This window comes from Pangasianodon hypophthalmus, chromosome 26 (genome assembly GCF_027358585.1).
Source record: "Pangasianodon hypophthalmus isolate fPanHyp1 chromosome 26, fPanHyp1.pri, whole genome shotgun sequence".
NCBI lineage: Eukaryota > Metazoa > Chordata > Actinopteri > Siluriformes > Pangasiidae > Pangasianodon > Pangasianodon hypophthalmus.
Window position 1 is genome coordinate 14,192,029 of NC_069735.1, and position 25,025 is coordinate 14,217,053.

General features: G+C 36.7%; 1 protein-coding gene across 2 annotated transcripts; it reads left to right on the forward strand.

Annotated features, from left to right (window-relative positions):
* Positions 1-1,514: 1,514 nt before the first annotated feature.
* LOC113537730 (OX-2 membrane glycoprotein) lies at positions 1,515-21,209 on the forward strand. Of its 2 annotated transcripts, none has more exons than XM_026932360.3 (8): positions 1,515-1,694; positions 5,250-5,386; positions 5,622-5,688; positions 6,632-6,952; positions 7,968-8,297; positions 11,151-11,432; positions 12,554-12,659; positions 17,663-21,209. In XM_026932360.3, exons 2-7 carry the CDS (start codon positions 5,384-5,386, stop codon positions 12,640-12,642), a joined length of 1,092 nt encoding a protein of 363 aa, XP_026788161.1. In that variant the 5' UTR covers positions 1,515-1,694; positions 5,250-5,383; the 3' UTR covers positions 12,643-12,659; positions 17,663-21,209. The 2 variants fall into 2 exon arrangements, with proteins under 2 accessions (XP_026788161.1, XP_026788160.1); XM_026932359.3 differs by having other exon boundaries at positions 5,273-5,386.
* Positions 21,210-25,025: the final 3,816 nt, after the last annotated feature.

The window sequence follows — 25,025 nt, forward strand, 5'->3', positions numbered from 1 at the left end:
GGCGCCCTCTAGCGGATAATCAGAGCATCACATCACTCTCACTTCACCTCCCAAAAAACTTCTCTTTCAGATTTCAGATAGAATGATGGATACAAAATAATAACAAAAATTCAGATTTTGCATTCAGATTTACATTGAATTTCCCTTCGGAGATTAATAAAGTTTATCTTATCTTATCTTATCTTATATTTCTAATGGCAAACCTCAGGCTTCCACACGAAATGATACGATTTTCATTCTTAAGGCGAACGATTCGATATTTGACGATACGACTGAATCTGCTACGATTCGATATGATACGATTCATAAAGCAATGATTCAGTATTTGATGCTACCACTGAATCTGTTACGATTCGATTCATAAAGCAATGATTCAGTATTTGATGATATAACCGGATGTTCTACGATTCGATACGATTCATAAAGCAATGATTCAGTATTTGATGTTACCACTGAATCTGTTACGATTCGATTCGATTCATAAAGCAATGATTCAGTATTTGATGTTACCACTGAATCTGTTCCGATTCGATTCATAAAGCAGTGATTCAGTATTTGACATTACCACTGAATCTCTTACGATTCGATTCGATTCATAAAGCAATGATTCAGTATTTGATGTTACCACTGAATCTGTTACGATTCGATTCATAAAGCAGTGATTCAGTATTTGATGTTACTACTGAATCTGTTACGATTCGATTCGATTCATAAAGCAATGATTCAGTATTTGATGTTACCACTGAATCTGTTCCGATTCGATTCATAAAGCAGTGATTCAGTATTTGACGTTACCACTGAATCTGTTACGATTCGATTCGATTCATAAAGCAATGATTCAGTATTTGATGTTATCACTGAATCTGTTACGATTCGATTCGATTCATAAAGCAATGATTCAGTATTTGACGTTACCACTGAATCTGTTACGATTCGATTCGATTCATAAAGCAATGATTCAGTATTTGACGCTACCACTGAATCTGTTACGATTCGATTCGATTCATAAAGCAATGATTCAGTATTTGACGCTACCACTGAATCTGTTACGATTCGATTCATAAAGCAATGATTCAGTATTTGATGTTACCACTGAATCTGTTCCGATTCGATTCATAAAGCAATGATTCAGTATTTGATGTTACCACTGAATCTGTTCCGATTCGATTCATAAAGCAATGATTCAGTATTTGATGTTACCACTGAATCTGTTACGATTCGATTCGATTCATAAAGCAATGATTCAGTATTTGATGTTACCACTGAATCTGTTACGATTCGATTCATAAAGCAATGATTCAGTATTTGATGCTACCACTGAATCTGATACGATTCGATTCATAAAGCAATGATTCAGTATTTGATGTTACCACTGAATCTGTTACGATTCGAGCAGCAGTTATGACAGATAAGAGTTTTCTAGGCGGCGTGAGCGCGCATTGAGAGGGCGTGAGCGCGTTCACGCGGGAGGGAGGGAGGGATGGGGGGCAGGAAGGAAGATAACCAGGAGGTGGGAAGTTGGGCTCAGGCTCAGAGGCAGTGTTCAGTGTTTAGTGTTTAGTAGTCCTGTCATGACTGAGTGCTCTGCACTTTTATTCCTGAAAGTAGCCATGTAGCAGGGTGTGTGTGTGTGTGTGTGTGTGTGTGTCTATTAACGACCTCTACTGCCTGTGAGATGAATCCTGTACTTAAAGGTGAGTAAATGTATTTAGGCTAAAAAAAAAAAAAAAAAAATCTAAGATTATTTATTAAATGCAAGAGACAATGAGAGTTTTTTTTTTTTTTTTTTTGGCTTTTTTTGCATAAATAAAATCTGCAGATGGAACCATCTTTTCTACTTAAATCCTCTACAAAGTTTTTTTTATGTGCACAGAAGATACATATTGTCCATAATAAATATTTGTTACAGGTGTGTTCATACCATGAGAAAAGGTGTAACACTCAGTTATGCTGTAAATATGCTTATAGTCTACTAACTGAAGTGAAATATTTCGGTGAATATTCATATTCATATTGTATTCCTGTTTTTATTAATCAGCTGACCTTGCATTTGTTTCTGGACTAAAGAAAAAAAAAAGTATCCTGACATGCAGATTGAAGTAAGCGGTAATTCAAAAGATGCAGCAATGCAAAAAAAAATGAATTAAAATTCAAAATTTAAAACTTATTAAAAGAATGTACTGCAGAAATGACAAGTATATCACACCGAAAGACAAAAGAAGGCTTGTAAGGCTTCTTTAAAGGTTTGGAGTTAAGGGTTATCCTTGGAACTGTTTCTGACGGACAGAGCGACAGCCAAAGAGCTGTACAGAGCTTTGTTCTGTACGACTGTGTATTACTGGATGAACACAGACCTTGAGCCATGTGGAGCAGAGGAAGCTTATTCCACTGCCAAAGAGCCAGGATACTGAAGCAGCATTTTTATTTAAGGTTATGAGCATGTTTAGACCTCAGAACGACACAGCGGTCACAAGATAAAGGCATGAGTCGGTGTATGGAGGTGTGGTTTTAAATATAAGCCTAAATCAAGTAGATTCTGGAGTCAGAAAGAGTCGTATTCTTCTGATCTGCAGAGTCTATAGTCACTGATGTGGTCAGAGAAGCTGAATCTCATCATCTAGAATCACATCAGGGTTTATAGCTAAGTGCGTATAGGATAGACTGTGAGCACTGATTTAGTATAATGGCGTTTGAATTTTGGTACGCATATCTCTCTTTGTCAGGTGGCTCTATAAGATACAGTGGGAAAGCAGTAACTAACCTAATTATAAGTACAATAAACATGATAATAAGTACTAACATGATAAGCAAACTGGGTTTATTTATTTGTTGTAAATTGTTTTAACTGATGCCATGTGAAAACAGAATATTGCATATATCATTATATTTATATCATTATATGACTTTTGCAGTAGGATAAATTAATTTCACACCTTTTCATTTCTTTACTACGTATTCGTTATTTGGGCAAAAATACAAAAATGCATTAAAAGCATATATGAGAGTGAGAGGTTCTGGGAGCAGGACTCAGACACTGTGGGCTTGAATAAGCAACAGTAATGATAATAATAATAATAATGTTATTTTTATTACTCATTATTATTATTAATGTTACTTTTTTTAGTTGGTATGCTAACCATAGCTAGCATTTTGAAGCTTTTCCTGAAATCCTCTTATTTCAATAAGGAAAACAGTAATCAAAAAGTCTGCTATATTCTTAACTCTGACCAATAGGCTGCTACAAAAAAAAAAAGATTCTTGCCTTTCATTTTTTTGTCAAAATGTATTTGTTTCTTATTTTCCTGTGGCAAAGAGAAATGAAGGCAGCTATTTAATTTCTAAACAGGCTGAACTCATAAACCACACAGTTACATTTCTCAAAGGCTGCCTCCCAGTTCCCAAACCACATGGGCTCCTACTGTACTATACAGCAGGTCAGAATAGCGTTCCCACTGGTTGTTGTGGTTACATTCAAATTAAGTATTATTTTGACACAGGCCACTATTTAGCGTGATAGTATGCTGCCTTTTATTTGAGGTGTGTAAAGGGTGTGGGGCTGCTATAACCACAACCAACCACTGCGAGTGAATTTCCTGGCAGCGTGGGTGCTTGAGGTTAAACACCAGACGCTTTGAATAGCACAGCAGGGGCAGGGCTCAGCATAAAATATAGCAAACTATATTTTAATGCATAGTGTTTACATTGGGGTTAAGGATTGCAGGTAAGGTTGGTTGTTACAGCTGCAGGAGCGAGGCATCCCCGAGCTGAGTCAGTATATTCTCTATTTAGCAGGGCTACTTAGCATAAAAAACAACCAATGGCACTAAAGCAATTGTCCAAATATTCTCCTTTCTCCCCAGCACTTTATCTCTAATAGTCTACTGTAACAAAATCACTTAGTATTGCTTTTTTTTTTTTTTAACTTAATATGTATTCTCTAATATGTGCTGATGTCCTGCTGCTGTGCCAGTCTAGACATGAAAGCAGGAAATCAGATGTTTTATGTTTTCCAGACGATGCTAACAGTAGCAGAAAGGTAACTACCTCGGCAGGGTGCAGGTTGTTTCCCGAAACCACACTTCAAACACACAGAATCAGCAGGCGCTTCTTTAGAAACTGGAACAAAAAATGTTCTTGAACTCACCTGGAGGATATCATGTTTACAGTACAGCTCAAATCAGCTCAGTTTTGCATTATTGACCTAAAAAAGGATTTGAATGGACCTCATTTAATTCAAATTCAATCCTCAACATCCAACATCTTATATTAGCTATAACAGGTTTTTACATGTATTCTTTAATTTCCATTTCTCAGTGAAGTAAATAGGGTACTAAAAAATACTAAAAATACTAAAAACAACAATAACTTATTACTAAATAATTTCTGCATTTTACAGTTCCAATGTCATTCTGTAATAATTCACCTGACCATTTAAAAATTACAGCTACAAAGCAAAGCAGAAATGGGATAATCAGTACTTTAAACTACTGAATTAATTGTGGGTTTATAACCATAATGTTATACATGCTAATAGGCATTTAAAAGAATTAGTGAGATATCTTGATTAAACAGAAATTTTGCAATAAGATCTGATCTTTTTATCCCTAAATTATTAGGGATTAGTACTGCTACAGTTACTAATTATTTGTAACTACTGAAAAGGTGACATTATTTATAGGTAAATATTTTTTAACATTTCATTTCTTTTTTGTCACTGCTACATTTACTGACTAATTGCTTTCATTATTTAGCTATTTTTTAACCAGGAAACCGGCATGTTGTTTGTTGATTGTTAAAGTGCTACCAGAATTAGTTTAGTGGAAACTGAAAACCACAATCCTTAGGGCTACACATGTTCATTATGGGTGAAGAATGGCACACTCACCACAGTGATGAGTAAATAAACGTGGACTGGTGATCCCTGTGGAGCAAAACACCACACCCTGATGATCACAAATAAGCCTCTGTCGATTTTAAAGTCAAACATCTGGCCCTTTTATCCCATTAACCATTAAAGAATTTGTTGTTTTGCTTTGACCCTCATTATTTTGTTTTTGAATCACAGATTATGTTGGTTATGTTTTCAACAGAATTTCCTTACCTGTATGTATATATTGATATATTTGTGTAGTATGTGGTCCTACTAAAAAAAGAATAAACTCGACCGAGCAAGGATATTTGAGTTAACTATTTGAGTTATATTACATATATTATATATATATATTTGAGTTAAATATTTTGTTCTGAAGATTTTGATGTTTACTTCCCGAAGATGGATGGCTACCAGTAAACGATGGCCATTGACTAAGATGATTAATGTGAGGAAGACAACTGACACTGCGTGATCAATTTAAAAAGGAAAAATAAACCTTAGTTTCAGTGTATGGTAAGTGTCTTTCGGATAATCCATGAAGGTCTACGATGTTTACATAATTTCTTCATGTGTCTGCTGACTTTGCTGTCTTGGTTGAGTCAACATCAGCAGTAATCCATAGTAATTTTCGGGTTGGGGGGTGCATGTGCCTACCTGTGTTGTCTGATACATTGCTGTCAGTACAGCTTTAAAACAAGCAAAGGTGTGTTAAAACCTCTGAAAATTTTTTAAATGTTTTATTTTCCAGGCTAAGATGTGTAGGTGTGTCTCTGCGTGCCTGTGGTTGGCCGTGGTACTGCTCCCTACACTGCAAGGTACGGCCCTACAGACATAATCACCTAACTGTACATTAATCCTAATCATGATAGACAAGCTGAGGCTTTCATTCTTCATTTTTTGGATTAAGTAAAAATTTCCAGGCAGCACTTGAGGTATTTTGTTTCTTTAGATCCACCAGTTCAACCTGACAAAAATTTAGAAAAATCCTTATGTTGAATTTCCTACAAATGAATTTGTTATAAAACTTGCTAAAGTACAGTAACCTTGCGCTTACTGTAATTTTTAACCTTTCATAACTTTTCCTACAAGTTGGCTTCCGTGAATTCTTACAAATTTGCAATCTTAAAATTATGTTCATTCGATTGTAATGCCAAGGATAAAAAAAGTATTTTATTAGTATAATATGTTATAGACTGTCATTTAAAGACACTAAAATTAAATGTCTAGTTTTGGACTACATTTAATTAGTACAGATTTGACCATATTTACTATTTGCTAAAATTGATATCAAGGTATATGTTTCTGGTATATTTTTATGTCCTGTACCTACTAGTGCTATTATACTGCTTATTATGGTCAACTCCAGAATTATTGGCACCCTATAAGAGAATAGATAGGAAGAATTAAAAACCTAATTACCTAATTAACATTAATATTATTTAAAAATAAAATAAAATAATAAAAATAAAATGAATATTTAAAATCATTTTTTGTGTTTAGTTAATTTACACAGCATTTTGTTTTTAAGAACAAAATATCACTCACTGCATATGCTATTCAATTTATATATTTATATATATTTTTGCTCAATTATATGACCGTATGCTATTAGACAATTCTACTTTAACATCATTAGTATAGCTGTAATAGGTAGATGCATGAGTTTCGGTAGAAATCACCGGTGGATAAATTCTCTCTCGCTCTTCGTTATACATGCACAAACCTGATTGGCTGATGTTTTTTATTGCCGCATTCTAGCTAGAGTGACTGCCCCGGTTCAGCTGCAGACGATGCTGGGCCGCCCTGTTACTCTAAGCTGTAACGTGACCATAGAAGTTGGTGACGTCCTCAAACAGGTTCGCTGGCTGGATTTTCACAACAAAAGTGTCCTCTATTACCAGCCCGAGAAGCCTGGCAGCCTCACCAGGCGAGACGGTGTGGAGCTCATCGACCAGCAAATGCACACAAGTGCTATTGCCATTGAGAGGACCAAGCCAGGGGATGAAGGCTGCTACACATGTGTGTTCGACGTGTACCCATCTGGACAGCAGCGGGGGAAGACTTGCCTCTTTTTAAATGGTGAGATGATGCTAATCTTGATTATTCAGCTGTATGACACCTGACATGATTAATAAATATGAGCAAAGGCCTCTAACATAATATGATCTAGAATAACATAACATAATATCTAGAGTATTTGGAAAACAAGATATGCTAGCCAGGCTAAATCAACTTTTAATGTTGTTTACATTAATGTCAGATGATTGACTTCTACACTCTTAGAAAAATGGTTCTTCAAGAGTTCTTTGCACCTTTAAGGTTTCTTAGCCTTTTAAACAGGTTCTACTTTGAAGCTTCTTGGATGAGAAAACACTCTGTTGAAAGATTATACATAAACACTTTAAGGAACAATCTGAACCCTACAGCATATGACTGGTGAAATAGAACAAAAACGCACAGTACACTTAATAGTGGCACTTGACTACAAGTTTCAAGTTTTCCTGAAAACACATGGCAGGAGCTTTAATTGTCTCTTTGAGGTGCCCTGTGATGGCCACAACAGGAATTGAGAAGGATTTGGCACTCTTCTCTTGTAGATGACCTTAACTTCCTTTCCTATGATCTACTACTTCCTGTTTAATCCACGAACAATTATCCAGAGAGGAAAACAGAAAATAGCAGATTAGTTTAAAAAGTGAAAAAGGCCAGCATATTTCCATTATGTGAATAAAAGGTCAAAATGGATGAGTCACCAATGGTAGAAGTGGGAACAACGAAAACAAGCAGGCAGATGGTTACAAGCCAGAAACCATCAAAGTGCAGTGGTTAAAACCCTCATCAGGCCCTGGCCTTCATGTAAAACTGTCTGATGAATATACATTTCTCATGCAAAATATGGTTTTCCTGAGACTAAAGGTTTAGCACATTAATGTATTTTTTGTTTTGGCCCCTTGAGGGAACTCTTAAAGGTTCCAGGTAAAACTTATTTGGAAAGCTAGAGCCATTAAGCATCCAATGAACCTTTGAGAAAACGGGTGTAGAAACAGTCTATCAGTTCAACTCAATATTAAGTAGTTCCTCCTGTTCCTCTCAGCAAAAGCGGAGTCAGTAGGCAACAAGACGGCAGTGCACGGGAAGAATGTGACGCTCTCGTGCACCTACGCACTCGCCAACAGGGTCCGTCAGATCCTGTGGAAGAAAACGGCGGAGCAGGGTGACACGGCCACTGTGGCCTCCTACACCAAGAGCGGCAACCTGAGCGTAGAGCTGCCATTCCAGGAGCGAGTGAAGCTGAGCCAGACGTTGGGATACAGCCAGTTAACCATAGGCCCCGTCCACATGGAGGACGAGGGATGTTACACCTGCGATTTCCACACGTACCCGGGGGGCTTGAGGAGTGTCACGGCATGTCTGGCTGTCTATGGTACGTCTAAAGCATTGTCACCAAGAGGATGATGATGATGATGATGATAATGATGATAAGTACTGTATGTAATGAATAAAACACAACTGGGTGTGCTGTTATAGGAAAAGGATTAATGATATGGTGGTGTGATGTGGCACATTGCACCTTTAAATGTTATAGTTACATTTAACATAGTGGAAGGCTAGTTATCATTTATATCAGCTATAAACACTCATTCCCTGACCAGCCCTTGTTTTTTTCCTCTCTCTTTATTTAATAATACAAAAATCCAAAAAAGAAAGAGAAACTTCTGTCCTGAAGAGTTTCCCATGGCAGAAAAATTCAAGTTACAGCTATAGCTCAGACTGATACAAAGCGCTAACACTGGAGACTCCTTCCAAAACTGTTAAATAAACATCTCCTCAGAAAAACAAAACGCAATTTTTCTTCAATAATAGCATGTTATTTATTTATTTATTTATGAATTCAACAGTGATAAAATCACATTTAAAATGCACATGATTATGTGAAAGGTCAGTGGATTTCATTTTTCAATCTTTAGCTTCAAACTTTAGAGAAGTGGTTTTAGTTATTTACTTTACTTTTTTGCAACAGTGCCTCCAGATTGGTCGGTCTGTCAGGTTGAAGAAAGTTCATGGCATTTCTTTTGTTGTCTTAAATGAAAGAATGCTTATTTGTCAAAACATGCTTTACAAATCTGTGTGAATATGTGTGTGTGGGTGTGTTTATATACATGTGTGTGTGTGTTGGAAAAAGACAGTGAGTCTATGTGACTTACTTCACTGCCTCACTCAGGAAAAGGAAGTCATTACATAACTACGCCATCATTTCTAGACAATAAAAGGAGATAAAACAGTGGGTGAGCTACTGGTCAAAAGTCTTTTCACACTCTGTATTTAGCTTGGCAAGGCCTCTCTTACTAAATTTGTTGGCTTTGGGATTCTGTTCTTTCCCAACATCTATTTCAAGGTGGTTTTGGTTGTGCTTTGGATTTATACCTTTTAACCCAAACATGTATTTTACATGCATTTTTACATGCATTTGAACACAAACATGTACACCTTGAGAAAAAGGAAATATTCTCCTCCTAAATATAGGAGTGATCGGAGTATAGGATGTGATAATATTTTACATTAACATTCCTTATAATCACTGTAGAAGACCTCCATTTTAGAATCCAAAATGTTAGTAAAGAAATGTGAGTGTATACAGCAACAAGATGACTTCAGAAGGCGGTGTATACATCAGGGTTATAAACTATATGTCAAGAAGAACGGGTAAAGATTGACCAAGCAACCTGGCAAAGTCAGAATAGTTCAATTTGGAAGAATGAGAATTAGCATTACTAGCAAAATGGTCGGAAAGCAGCTCAGAGGATGTGAAAAGGGAAAAGGAAACTTTTCAACTGATTTCACATCTTAACATACACTGATTGGTGTTTGTTTAAAAGGTAACTAAATCATGAAAAGCTGAATTAAGTAATATTGATTCCATCTCTGACATAAATTGTCAAAAATTGAACAGCTACGGAAAATCGATATGCCCTATCATCAGGAGACCGCGAGTTCAAATCCCGACAATACCACAGCCATCCGTGACTGGGATCCAAGGGAGCAAAACTGGCCGCGCTCTCTAGGTGGGAGGGATACCATACTCTCTCTCCTGTCAATCACAGTGAGACTAGCCAATCATGGGCATGTATGAGCTCATGTATGTGGAAGAGGGTAGATAGCACTTTCCTCGGAGTGTGTCATGCTGCCCTGTGACACCGAGTCACATGTCTTGGGAGAAGTGTGTGTTAGCCTTCACCCTCCCCAGCTGGTAGAGGAGAGGACAGGCAGGAGAAAATTAATTTGTTAACAAAATGAACCTTAATGTGAAAGATTTTTCATTACAATTTCCTGTGAATCTTCGTATACAGTATATGCCACTTCTGGTTTAGAGTAATTTAGTGAAAACAGAATCCATAAAGTCTTAGTCAATATCTGACAGGATGCTGGGGTCATTTTCTGATCCCTGCTCATGCACGAGATGTGAAGGGGTGATTGTAGCCCATTCTTGGTCAATAGCACAAAGTACACTCGACACATGCAAAGTTCCACTTCCAGAGAAGAGGAAAGGATTAGTAATTCTGTCAGTTCTGCAGTTCTGCTTCTTGGAATTGCAGTGAGGTGTCATTAGTGCCTCCACGTCATTTGATTACAGAGCTGTTTTTTTACCTGCTCAGACCACCGAATATTTACACAGTAGATACTGCTGTTTGGCTCGAACACTAGCTATTATGCTGATCTGTGCTAGAGTGTGACTGTGAAGGCGGATTTAAAGGCGTTTGCTTTGGACTGAGGCCTATTGCCATTATTGTGTCACTTTTCTCCAGGAAACAGAGGTCCTCTATGTCTCTCCTCTGATGATGTTGGCCGAACAGTGTGGCTTTTGTCACTGGAGGATAATCGTGCCTCCAGACAGTGGGCTGGATCACATCCTCTCACACTGTCTCATGTCTTCTCACAACCTGTGTTTTACATTTCCAAACACCATGCATCATGGCTGTCCCTTGTAGACAGAGGCTGTAATAGATGTGACTTGCGTGTTAAGGCGTGTCTAATGTTGTTTTGGATAAGAAACAGGAAATTGCCAATCTGTCCATGGCAAGAAACACTCAGTGTTTATGATGACTTCATTTCTGTGTTTATAATAGTATTAAGGGTATCTATCTATCTGTTATATACATATAAGATAAGAAACCTTATAAATGTCACAAAAATAATTGAATTTGTTTGAAAATAATTTTTTATTTAGCTCAAAGAGTCCGAAGACTAACCTGCATGGCCAATTGTGTTGTTTTCACAGTCCTGCCCAAACCTGAGGTGAGCTACGCCACCACGGAGAAAGGAGTAATCCAGGCCAACTGCACGGCCGTGTCTCGTCCTCCTGCAGAGCTCGTCTGGAATGTGGAGGGTCATAACCGCACGCTGGCGCCCTCCGAGACCTCGGTTTACCCGCAGGGAGACGGCACTGCAATGGTGGTCACCACCATACAGTTTCAGTCCCAACTGCTGGACGAGGAGCAAGTGATATGTACGGCGCTCCATCAGGGCCTGGAGACGAGCATTTCTGTAGCCCTGAACAAGGGTGAGTAAAAATGAAATCTTTTTTTCAGAATTTGTACAGATGCTTGGTTATTCATGCTAACCCTAGCTTGAAATAATAAATGAAGCTTATTGAAGTATATTAAGTGTATAGGTAGATTATATACTATTATAAGCGGATTTATAAAAATTATAGCTTGATTATGTATCTTTATACCACAGTGTTGTTAAATTCTTGAACTTGACTAGTTAGAAGGTGTTCATGAATTTTCTATTCTAACAGCAGCTCTGAAAGTACTTACATTGATGTTTATTTAGCATGAATATTTATGGAAGGAGTCTCCAGTGCCAGTGCTTTGTAATATTCAGAGGTAAAGCTGTAACTTTAGATTTTCAGACACAAGAAAGTCTTCAGTCCAGAGGAGTTTGTGGATAAATGGATAAAAAAGCATGACATGTAATTCTTTAATAAATGCAAATTGTTAGTGTTGGCAGATTACTGTGATATAAGAGCGATAAAACACTTCAAGTTATGCTGTAACAGGAAAATAATCAACTGTGGGTTGGTAACGCTAATTACATCACGTCAAACCTTCAGTGATTACTTTCCTATAACATTATATTCCTAAATGTTTTATTTCTTACATATAGTAGGTGAATATATAGGAATTATAGGTTGTATACTGTATATTATTAAAGGTGAACTAAATGAAATTAGGTATAATTCAAAAGCATAGTTTTATCATTTTGCAACTGGATAAGTCTTCTTCCTGTGTGTATTGTGTGTACTGTGTGTCCCCTGAGCTGTCAACAAGTATAATATAATGACCTGCCTTCTAACATTACGCCATCACACCAGTTACCTGTTTAATCTAAATTGGCTAGAAAATGAGCAGAACACCTCATGGTGGTTATATTGGTAAAGATGTAATTATCCCCCTTAAAAGTGCTGAAGAAAATAGTCTCAGTTCAGCATTTAAGTTCAGAAACGTTGTATGAACCCTCTACTTGGCAGTACGAGAAAATATCAGGATGAGAAAAAGCAAGAAACTGCATTGTGAAGTTGTTTATAGCCTTATTTCTGCTTTATTGTGCTGTCATACATTGACTGCATTTTATTTCTTTGCGTGGTTTATTGACTCGCACTGTGCTTTTGTGTTGCAGCTGGATTTAAGAGCATCATCATCATCTCAGTCGGGCTTGCAGTGCTTGTACTGCTCATATGCCTGTGTTTGTGCATGAAGAGGAGATAACAACATACTCCGAGCTGGTCAGTAGACATTTTCTCTCAAGAGTTTGCGTAAAAATCCCAAACTATATTTCTGCAGTCCAATCCACACCATTTCAGACCACTAAGAGCAGCAATCGAGCAATAATACAGTTTATAATCATTTATACTTACATTTAATGTCGTGGAACATCTACGAAACAAGTTAGTTCCTGTTGTTACTTATGTTACAGCAGCTATAAACAGTAGTTCCCATCACCAGTCATTCTTTTTCTCTCTCTGTTAAAGTTAATAAGACAAGAAACCCGCCAAGTGTTTAAAATCTTGGACACGTTCCCATGCTGGAAAAGATACTGACTGTTACAAAGCACTGACACTGGAGACTCCTTCCATAAATGTTAAACAAACACATCCATACAGAAGACTGCACCGTGTAAATAAGGTCTCTGTGAATGAGCTGTTACTATAGAAACAATAACGTATTAAAACAAACACATTCGCTGGAACTGTTGTCAGAGCTGCTGTTATTTTAAAAAAAAATATCACCACCTTCTAACCAATCAGAATTCAGCAGTGCTGTGATATAATAAGCTATAAATACTGTACGCTCTCATTGTGGTGAGGAATCTTCTGTATAACACAGTCAGACACACCTCCAGCTTTGGCATGTCAGTTGTGCCCCCTGTAGAAAACCAACATGCAGCCGGTAACCAAGGTGTTAGCCATGACGCAGTTAAACACAGGCTTCCTTTGGGCTTGTTTTCGAGTAACAGCTCGTGAGACTTTTGACCTGGAACAAGGCAGAGACTGTATTTGTGCGGAAAGGTTCTTTCATATGAGCCAGCTACGTTTTAAAGACAGACCAGTTCTGTAAATAAACTGGCAAATTTTAAGCCTCTGAGACTTTCACATCAGGATGTCGGTTCTAGGAGTGATGACCCTTCCTACACATCCCCTTTTTTTCACCTCTTAGTGCCAGAATGATGATCCTGGACTCGTCCCTAATAACTTTATTAATACAAAATGTGTATAGTGTTTTTTTTTTTTTTTACTTATATAATTCTACTTTTAGAACATCTCTGTTGAGAACCAATTTTTTTGACTTTTCACAGTTTTGCAAGAAGGGATGATAACATTGTTCAGGAGACTTATTGAGCAAGAACTTCAAAAATCTTAACCTTTCACCTCATGAAATCAATTATTTATTTTTCTTATCATTTCTCACATCCTGACCATGATTAACGGTTCACAGGTCAGCGATAACTTCCAGTTCTCTCTGTCGAATGTAGGCTTGTTTGTTGAAAATGAAGGGTTTTTTTACTGATTTGGATTATTACCAATAATTTACAGTTCAAGAACAATTACAACTTCTACACACATTGCTCTTGAAGCAGGCAGAGAGACCATTATACTATCTATTCTCTTTATTCTCATTGTCCTTACTGTGGTTTTTAGGCTCTACACCATGTGTAGCCTTAACATTTAATTCTTGGGAAAACTTTTGACTTCCTAGACGTCACAGAGCTAAAAATGGTAGCGCCTCAAATTATACTGTTGACAAAAGAATAATTTTGGCCTGCAGTGGTGTCTGGGTGATATTTCATGGGAGAAACTATGGTAGCAGTTCCTGGTACTCAGAATGTATATATCTACATTTAACCCAAACCAAATATTTAAACCATCTATAATTATTGCATTTCTAATCTCTGAGCATCGTATGACATAATACCCAGTTTTCACTGATTGCTAGTTAGATTCAGATTCAGTAGTTAGGAATTTGAGTGTAAGAAACTAGCAGAGACAGAATCCAATTTGAACCCATTCACACTGCAAACACTGATGTGGTTTCTGGATGGCTAACTTGCGATGAGTAGAGACAGGATGCACGTGCATAAATTCAACACAGGCAGGCAACGTTAAACAAGGAAAATCCATGATAATATGAAAAAAAAACAGGACTATATGGAAATTTAGACTAGAACGATAAGACTTTGTCATGAACAATGACACAGAGGAATCACGAATTGACACAGAATAGGTGAATACAATCAGACAACAAACCAATCACAGGAGAGAAACCAAAACAAACATAAGCACATGGTGTTCTAGCACTAAATGCACCAGTGAAACATTCTGACAGTGGAAAATGTGCAGTGTGATGATAATTTTCAATTATGCAAACATTATAAACTAAAGATTTACAGAAAATAATCTCAGCTGCACCGGTCTGGTAATAAAACAAGACAAAACACTCATAAATGTTCAGACTGAGTGATTCTTTTGTTTTTTTAAATCAACTTATCAACTATAGTCAAGGATGATTTTTTTTTTTTGTATTTATTTTAGTTGAAATATCTTTTTGTGATTATGTTGTCATTTTTAAACTCACATAAAAGAAGTCTTTTTGAAGTCTAAATTGAAAGTGAATAAAAGCACAGTGTCACACCCTCAGAACCGTATTCGAGCAGCGTAAAATTTTGTGCATGGCACAGAGGAAATGCACGGCAGACAGGTTTTCTTTTGAAGTTATGTTTTTGCAGGGCTTAATGTTTTTTTTTTTTGTAGCACCACAGGAAATAGGGTGTTACCACTTCCTGTCTCTTACAAGAAGTCTTCCCATCCTCATGACTGCCATTTTTTTTTTACCTGTCTTTGGTTAAAGGGAAATTCCTGTTTGAAGAGTATATTTTGAGATATTATTGTTTAGGGTGTGAATATGATAGATAACGGATAATAAAACATGAGCACTGTGACTCATTTACTTTTAGAGACTAATATTTATGGCATATTTTGTTGTAATAGTGGGACTCATGTCTGAATTGAAGTGCTACTGGTATTCATGGCACCCAGCTGCAGTCTGCAGAGTCTGATATGGATATTTTCTTTACTCAGAAGTGATTGTTGCTGATACGTTTGGCTCTTAAAACAATCAACTTAAAAAGCAAAGAAGAGGAAAACCTGGCACAAGTGATTAGCCACCTAAATAAACTTCCAGATAAGGGTGGGTTTTAAATTTATCTGAACTGGCCACATTTTACAGTGTTCCACTGTTTCGATGAATCTTAGCATGACTCTGGCCCTCTTTTTTTTTTCTTTTTAAAGGAGAGACAGGAAAAAGGTGAGACTGAAATGGCATAATGGATGTTAAAATGAATCAGATAACGTTGGCACACCTACTGTATCTCGTTGACGTATGAGGGCTGATCTGGGACTAGTTTTGTCCTTCGTATCCAGATTGATCCATTTACATCACATTTATATCAGTTTGTTAGACTATAAAGTGACTTAGATGTGAGGCAGGACATGATTCAAGCATACAGCTGTGTGGCTGATGGTAAAGAGTCTTTCTCATTGGGTATTTGATGGTTTTGAGATTCAAACATACAACCTTCTGATCATCAGAATTACAACTGCCTCTTAAATACTTTATGACTTGTGATCAGCAATATAAAAATACAGTATATATATATATATATATATATATATATATATATATATATATATATATATATATATATATATATATTTTAATTTTTAAATTAATTTAATTATTTTTTTCTTAATTTACTGTTTTGCTAATGTTTGCTAATAAATAAAAAATAAAAGTAGTTTTCATGGCGTAATTGTACACCACATTAAGGAAACACCTGAACAGCAATATAGACGATAACATCTAAAACTTTTTCCTTTTTGTGGCGCCTCGCTTAAAATATACCACAAGGTTTTTAAACCACAGTCGCCTACTTTTTTTGTTGAGAGCGAGCCAGTAAACTAGGTTGACGGCAGAGAACATGGTCATTTACCGGGAATTTCACACCAGAGTGATGGTAACAGAAATGCCATCACTTCCTGTGTGTCATATTTTTCACCATAAGGTCACATCTCTCTGTGAGAAAATGAATACTAGTGGTACAGAGTCCATCTCGAATGTGTGGTGGCCTGAGAAAACTCTTCACGTGGTGAAGTTTTGACTACACAGCACTGTGCAAAAGTCACGGGCCTGCTAATTTTTTTTTAAAAAATAAAGATTTGTCTTTACAGCATTAGCATATCATTCAAAATGTTAGGTTTAATTTTAATTTTCCATTTTAAAAAATTTGATTGTAATACCATTTTTAAGTAACAGACCACATTTTAGATAAAAACATAATGAAGTCCGTCTTGTATAGAAGCAAATTGCGCACACCAAATATCGACTCGCTTTATTTGTTTATGTTTTTACTATTAACTAGTCTTTATAGTCCATTTGTATATGTAGAAATGTTTCATTTCATTATATCTGAAGTATCTTCTTCTATGCGTCCCTAAGACTTTTGCGCAGTACTGTATAGTTGGTATAATTGGTGTCTTGTTTGCTCATAAATCACAGGAACCACAGGAAATCACACTTAGCTAGCAAGGTCTTAGTCGTCTTCAGGAAGACTGGCTGTATTTACCATGCAGTTTGTTAAACTGATTCTTCACCCAACATGATATTTTCTGGCAGAAAGCTAAGGCAACATTATGTAGTAGCCTAAATAAAACAGTTCCGTGTTGTTTTGGTAAAAGGAGAGATGTCAAAATATATTATTGGCATGTAATTCTGCCACCGTAGGATCTGATGGGTTTTCCTGGGCCACCACTCAAATAATAAATGGGAACATATACATAAAAAAACCATATTGCATATTGTTTTTGGGTTATTTCTACATTTCTAGGTTTAGAATCTGTAGAAACACAATACGGACATTTGAAATGATGATAACATTTTTAGAAAAACAGCAAGATCTTCATAAATCGTCTCATGCTACAGTTAGAAAAAAAGGTATTTCGACATTCTGCTTTGATAAACGACTAAACTGAAGGCTAAAAGTGATCCTGCAATTATGTTTCGACAACAAACCCCAGTTTTCTTAACCATATCATTTAACATCATTCTCAAAACACAGAATTACTGTGACATACAAAAACTGTGATTCTGTCTTGTACTGTTTTCAAACATTGACTTGTTCATGCTGTTCCATGTCTAATACCAGTGCTGTTTTCTTCTCTTTTTCTGCATTTAGACTGAGATGAACCCAAAAAAATGCTGCTATGACTAGAGAAAGCCACAGTCTCTCTTATATATAGTATGTTTTATGAATGTACTAATGAGCATATGATTTTTCTTTGGCATTTAAATGATAATTTAAACTAAAATGCTATCACTGGAAACACTAAACCTCTTTTTGTTTTGATGTATTTTCACTTACAGTATGAATTTCATTGCACTAAATAGTAATCTTATTGTTGACATTGTTAATGTTGATTTTGAAAATTAAAAAAGAAAAATTACAAGAAGTCCACATTTTATGAGAGAACAGTTTTTATAAATATTGCTCCGTCAGAGGTGTGTATGCATCTCCACTAGAGGGAAGTGTACTCATATCTGGAGGTTGTTGCTCTACACTAGAGCATCTACACTGATGGGATCCAACTGAATCAAAGACTTTGGTTTTCTTCAGTTAAGAACTGTAATGGATGAACACAAGAAAGTTTGATCATATTTTGCAACTAAATAATACTAATATTGCTCAAATAACATCAAGTCTCCACCATGGACCTGATATGTCACTGGGGAAATCATATTTATGTGTTTGTTTGGGGCCATTTTAACAGCTTGGCATTTTAAAGAAGTAAGAAACCTCAAAGTGAAAAAAAAAAGGCAGTGTGAATTGCAAACACATCTCTCACATCTCTTACAAAAAAAAGCAGAAACAGTTCTTCAAGGGTTCTTTTGATAAAGGAAATGAATATCTATAAAACTATGACAATTTTAAAGAACTTCAGGAGCTTCAATGATTCTTTGCATTTTTAATCTGTGACATTGAAATTACTCCTCCATAAAGTCAGTTATTATAGTCTCTCATACATCTATTACTGTTTATTGTTATTATAATTGTTCATGATCTAGGGGAAAGCTTTGAAACATTGCAGGAACATGGATAAATTGTTCCAACATGGCAGTTCGAAAGATATCATCAGTCCTGTTTAATGTCATAAAACATGTCTACATAAAATAAGTATGGAAATAAAAATTTTTTGAAGGAGTGCTGTTATAGCAAAATACTCAACTTTGGGTTGGTGTGATGCGAGCCTAGGCAAAGCTGATATACTGTTACCACCACAGAGTTGATTTTTTTCCAATAACATCACATCCCAAAGTTTTTATTCCTTTTATACCATAGTGACCTGCCAGTAATGACAAGTAAAGTCACAGATACAGTCAGGTCCTGAATTGTCAGGTGATTTTGCCTTTATACACCACCACAATGGATTTGAAATAAAACAATCAACATGTGATTGAAGTGTAGACTTTCAGCTTTATTTTAAGAGGCTCCACAAAAATATGGCATTTACCATTTAGGAATTACAGCCATTTTCAACAAAGTACCTCCATTTTCAGGGGCTCAAAGGTTTTTGGACAATTGACTGACAAGAAGTTAACTGACCAGGTGCGGCCCATTCCCTCATTACTTCAAGACAAATGAAGCAGATAAAAGGTCTGGAGTTGATATCAGGTATTGAGTTGGCAATTTGTCAGCTGTTCGACTGGAGCTACCAATATGAAGTCCAAGGAGATCTCAATGCAAGTGAAGGAGGCCATTATTAGGATGAAAAAAAACCAACATAAATCTATAAGAGAGATAACAAAAACCTTAGGTGTGGCCAAATCAACAGTTGGGTATATTCTTAAAAAGAAAGAAAGCACTGGTGAGCTGAACAACATCGAAAGGCCTGGAAGACCACGGAAGACAACTAATGTGGATGATCGCAGAATCCTTTCCTTGGTGAAGAAAAACCCCTTCACAGCATCAACAGAAGTCAAGAATACTCTGGAGAAGGTAAGCGTATCATTGTCAAAATCTACAATCAAGAGACACCTTCATGAATGTAAATACAGAGGGTTTACAACAAGATGCAAACCACTGGTAATATTCAAGCCAGATTAGACTTTGCTAGAAAACATCTAAAAAAACCCTCCCATGTTCTGGAATAAGATTCTTTGGACTGATGAAACCAAAATTAACTTGTACTAGAATGATGGGAAGAGAAAAGTATGGTGAAAGAAAGGAACAGCTCATGATCCAAAGTATACCACATCATGTGTCAAACATGGTGGAGGCAGTGTTATGGCATGGGCATGTATGGCTGCCAGTGGAACGGGCTCACTGGTGTTTATTGATGATGTGACTGCTGACAGAAGTAGCAAGATGAATTCTGAGGTGTATAGGGCTATACTCTCTGCTCACATTCAGCCAAATGCTACAAAACCGATAGGACGCCGCTTCACAGTGCAGGTGGATAATGACCCTAAACATACTGCGAAAGCAACTCAAGACTTTTTGAAGGCAAAGAAATGGAATATTCTTCAATGGCCAAGTCATTCACCTGATCTCAACCCAATAGAGCATGCTTTTCACTTACTGAAGACAAGACTGAGGGCAGAAAGACCCACAAACAAGCAGCAACTGAAGGTGGCTGCAGTGAAGGCCTGGCAAAGCATCTCCAGGGAGGAAACTCAGAATTTGAGTTTTGAGAACATGGGCTCCAGACTTCAGGCAGTCACTGACTGCAAAGGATTTTCATCCAAGTATTAAAATTATGGTTATATTTACAATTATGTCACTTTGTCCAAATACCTTTGAGCTCCTGAAAATGGAGGTACTTTGTTGAAAATGGCTGTAATTCCTAAATGGTAAATGCCATATTTTTGTGGAACCTCTTAAAATAAAGCTGAACGTCTACACTTTGATCACATCTTAAGTGTTTTATTTCAAATCCATTGTGGTGGTGTATAAAGGCAAAATCACAAAAACTCTGCCATTGTCCAAATACTTCCGGACCTGACTGTATCTCTGAACCACACATCATATGCTTTAACCGTTTACAGCGTATCTTTTTTATCTTTCGTGAAATTACTAATACAAAAATACAGCTTGTCATATTACGGAGAAACCACAAAATGCAATTAAAAAAGTCCCTAGTGGAAAACTTAAATTTACAGTTTTACCTCTGTTACAAAGCACTGACACTGGAGACTCCTTCAATAAATGTTATACAAATGTCTCAAAGCTTCACCATATCAACAATACATTTTGATTACTTAAACCCATCAGACCTGATTTTTTTCCACTGAGCAAAAAAATTTTTACCCACTTGATATTTACTCTTCTCCAATGTAGAAATGAGTCTTTAAAAAAAGATTTGTTTCAACTCATGTTTTTATTAGATTTTTTTTTCATATCCACTACAATGGACACCACGACTGAAGCGATGTAAAATTTCAAGAAACCTTTCATATTTTAACGATACTTGTGAACTAGAGTTTAAACATATACAGTATGTGAACTAGTCTGAAAGATTTGGTTCCTCTCAAGGTTTCTTCCTCATATCCTCTTGGGGAGTTTTTCTTTGCCACCATCGCCTTTGGCTTGCTCATTAGGGATAAATTCACATACTTACAATTTATTTTGATTTAATTTAATTTGAATCTTTTTATTTCTATAAAGCTTCTTTGTGACAATGTCCATTGTTAAAAGCGCTATACAAATAAAATTGAATTGAATTGAATACTGTAACAATGAACAATTCAATAAGAATGAAGAAAAAAAGGTTGTTGTATGATAAGATGAAGTCTCAAAAAAACATGTTTGATTCAGTGTGTGAGTCTGAGTGTGTGTATATGTCTGTGTGCATTTGTGGCTGTGTTTATGTGTACTTGCTGGTAGTATTACTGGCTTGTGCACTCTGACCAGATACTGGACCACATTCGTTTTGAAATGGAGGAGATCTAGGATGTCTCTTTTTGGGATCTTGGCCCTCCTTTTTGGCATCCTGAGACCAACTCAGACCAACTGTTAACTAGCCAGGTGAAAAGCATGTGTGATCATTCTCAGGGTCCACTTTTTGGACTGAATGTCATTTTATACTCTAAAATGTCCATCCATCCATCCATCCATCCATTCTCTGTACCGCTTATCCTACGCAGGGTTGCGGAGGAGCCTGGAGCCTGTCCCAGGGAACCTGCGGCACAAGGCGGGGGGGGCACCCTGGCCAACGCATCGCAGGGCACAATCACACACACACTCATTCACACACTACGGACAATTTGGAAATGCCAATCAGCCTACAATGCATGTCTTTACACTGGGGGAGGAAACCAGAGTACCTGGAGGAAACCTCTGAAGCACGGGGAACATGTAAGCACGGGGAGAACACGGGGAGAACTGTCGTGTGCACCCCCAGTGGCTGGGGTTGGTTCCCTGGCCAGGAATCGAACACGGGCCACGGCGGTGAGAGCGTTGAAGCCTAACCACTAGTCCTCCAGGGACCCATAATAATATTAATAATTAATAAACGCTAACCTTCATAAAACATTAACATTAAAATTTTTAGCTCTGTATTTTAGCTCCGAAATGCTTGCACAAATTTCACAACCTGGCACACTGATACTAAGTCATGAGGTTCCTGCTGATATCTTTCAAGACCTGATGTCCATTGCGATGGACATTAAACTTTTTTTAAAAATCCTGTGTTGTACAACTCTGTACAAGATCTTCAAATTAACTTCGAATATTATCAAATGATACTATTAACATTATAATAGGTGCAAGCTGATGATGTTCCCATGATCATAAATTAGTGTATAACAGTTAAAAAAAAAAGGTGCTTACTCCTCCTCCTGTCTAGTCGGTGAGCCATGCCTGTCTAATGTGATGCCTTCTTGATGAAAACATGGTCTCTATGGTACCAACAAGGGTTCCATGTTTGTTTTATATCATAGAACCTTTTTTTGTTAAGCCTGAAAGTAAACTCAGGGATGGAGACACAATGCAGACAAAAATGAAACTAGTTGAAACTATTGATATGAAAGATACTCCCAGAGATCAGAGGATTTGAAATAGCCTGATTCTCTGATTGAATCATGTTTATGAGGAATATGTGAGCAGAACTGAAAGTGTTTGAATGTTTAGGAACAAGAGAAAATGTGTATCACAAAAGCACTCTACTGAGTCACATCACCTGCTGATCAGCAGAGCTTGCTTACAGAAGCGAACTTTGTATCGGTCCACGTGTATTTCTTAAAGGAGTTCTGTTAAAAGGTTAAGCAAGGCCATGAACTCATGATGCTTTTAGAGAACATGAAAATTGTATAAGCCAGAGGTGTCAAACTCATTTTAGGTAACGGGAGACATTACACTCTGACCGGACCAAAATAATCAGTTTAGTGACAGATAAATGCATGGATTGAATTGAATCCAAATTATGTTTTTACATTACAGTACCTTGCATAAGTATTCACCCCCTTGAAGTTTCCCACGTTTTCTGGTGTTACAGACTGGAACTGGACTTAAATGGGAAATGGGCTTAAATGGGATTACATGCCACATTTTTAGTTTGCTAATGAGTAGCTGAGCTTATTACTATATTTTGGACTAGCTCTTTTTTTATTTTTAATCTTTTAAATTTTTTGCAGAACTCATTTTATCAGCCTGGAAGTAGTTCAACACCTGAAAACCTAAAAAGTCACTAAGGCATGTTGAAGAAAGCTCAGGATAAAGAGTGAGTTTGTCATCATAAGTAAACAAGATGATCCAAAGTAGCAGAGAACCCGTATCTCTACTAGCTTCAGTACAGCTTAATATCAGCAAACTGGGATAAGAGGAACAAGTTTAAACCAGATATAAAACTATACACTTGACAGACTTGAGAGAAGACCTAGCTAATGTTTTGCTAGCTAGCTACCTAGTACCCTGCTAATTTAAGTAGGTGATCCATATAGCTGGTGGTAACTACTTAAATATAAATTATAACCAACTTTCAAACCTAAACTATGCTTTGAGTGATAATAAGCTAGAGTAATGATACGTCCTTCATCTAGACTGTAATTAAGGACATCAGCTAACTGATGATGTCTCATTAACACAGCTAGGTAATAGATAGCCCCTGCTGACACCAAACAGAGTAACTAGCTAGATACTTGGAAAAACTGAAATGAAATGATTGATTTAATTCAAGTTTTTTTTAAAGATATATAAAAGTGTAAAAAATGGCAGTATAACTGTAAAACTGTAATTAAAGCTTTTATACTGTAGTCATGTAAAATACAAAATAAAAATCTACAGTGGTTGATGAAGATTTGTAAGTTTAATGGTAGTCATAGTTAAACTATTGAAAAATGGCCACTGCACAGTCACTGAGGATCACGTCCATCGCAATTACTACAAATGTCGGCAAATTTCCCAGGTCAAACCCGTGTGACGCAATTTCAGGTTAGTAGTAAACTCATCCTGACATTATGTAGGGTGTGTTAACGTTTGAGGTTAACTTTGAAACTGCAAGGTGATAGACCAATAAGGACTAGTTGAGCAAGGATAGCATATACAACGTGTCAATCATCTCACTTGTGCATGCACTGCAGTCGTGCTGCTAAAACCCACAAATCATACATCCCCTGTCACAGCATCCTCTAACATGTTACATAAAAGCCAAAGACGGATACACTGCTTAAGTGAAAGAGTTCCAGTTGCTCTTAGACACAGAGAATCAACTTAAAGTAGATGTGAAAGGAGTGTACCGAGATCACAGGAACCAGTTCACTGAACTGAAAGTAGCATGATGTCCCCAAAAGTCCCAAAAGCTTTTCTTCTATAGCTTTTCGTTAATAGTAATTATTACTATTATCCTATGATTAGGATTCATATGCTGTATTTTCAGACAGTGACAGATTAAGGCTATTCAATCAACATTTATCTTTGTCTTTAATTTGCCCAGAGCGTGAAACAGTGACTCCACCATTCTTAGTTCCCATATGTTCAGCTGTGACTGAGGACTAATTATAGTAAGAGGGGGTGGGGGGCGTTAACTTGTATAGTTTTAAAAATAATTTAAAACATTTGCATAAGTAAGAAGTTCACCCCTGTTGCTCTGAAACCTGGTTACATTATAATTTGTTTAGGTTTCTAATGAAGAATTATATATCATTTATATATCAGCACATTTGTCTTTTCTTTATCAATTCAATTCAATTTCAATTTCACCTCAAGTGCACAAGGCCATTTGATGGACCGGATCAGAACCTTTACTGGCCCAGTCCAGGCCCGCAGCCTGTATGTTTGAAACTCCTTATATGAATGCTGTTTGATTTTCAAAACTCAGAAACAAAAGTCAGTCTGTAGGAACTTCTATGTAGCAGAAACAAAATTTCCACAGGTTTTTTCATATTCACAAGTGAAACTGCTATTGCGTCAAACACACACACAGTGATACAGTTGAGTGCAAAGATGTGCATCCCCACGGTTTCTGTGTCTGCTCTATTTTATAGTTTATCCACAAACAATTTTGTGAGAAGAACAATCCAAAACATACAACAGAAAAACAGTTTGA

Bases quoted from the DNA above. Each gene is read 5' to 3' on its own strand.
- LOC113537730 (XM_026932360.3), top strand. The intron at 6,953-7,967 runs GTGAGATGATGC...TGTTCCTCTCAG, and splicing joins GACTTGCCTCTTTTTAAATG to CAAAAGCGGAGTCAGTAGGC. The intron at 8,298-11,150 runs GTACGTCTAAAG...TTGTTTTCACAG, and splicing joins GGCATGTCTGGCTGTCTATG to TCCTGCCCAAACCTGAGGTG.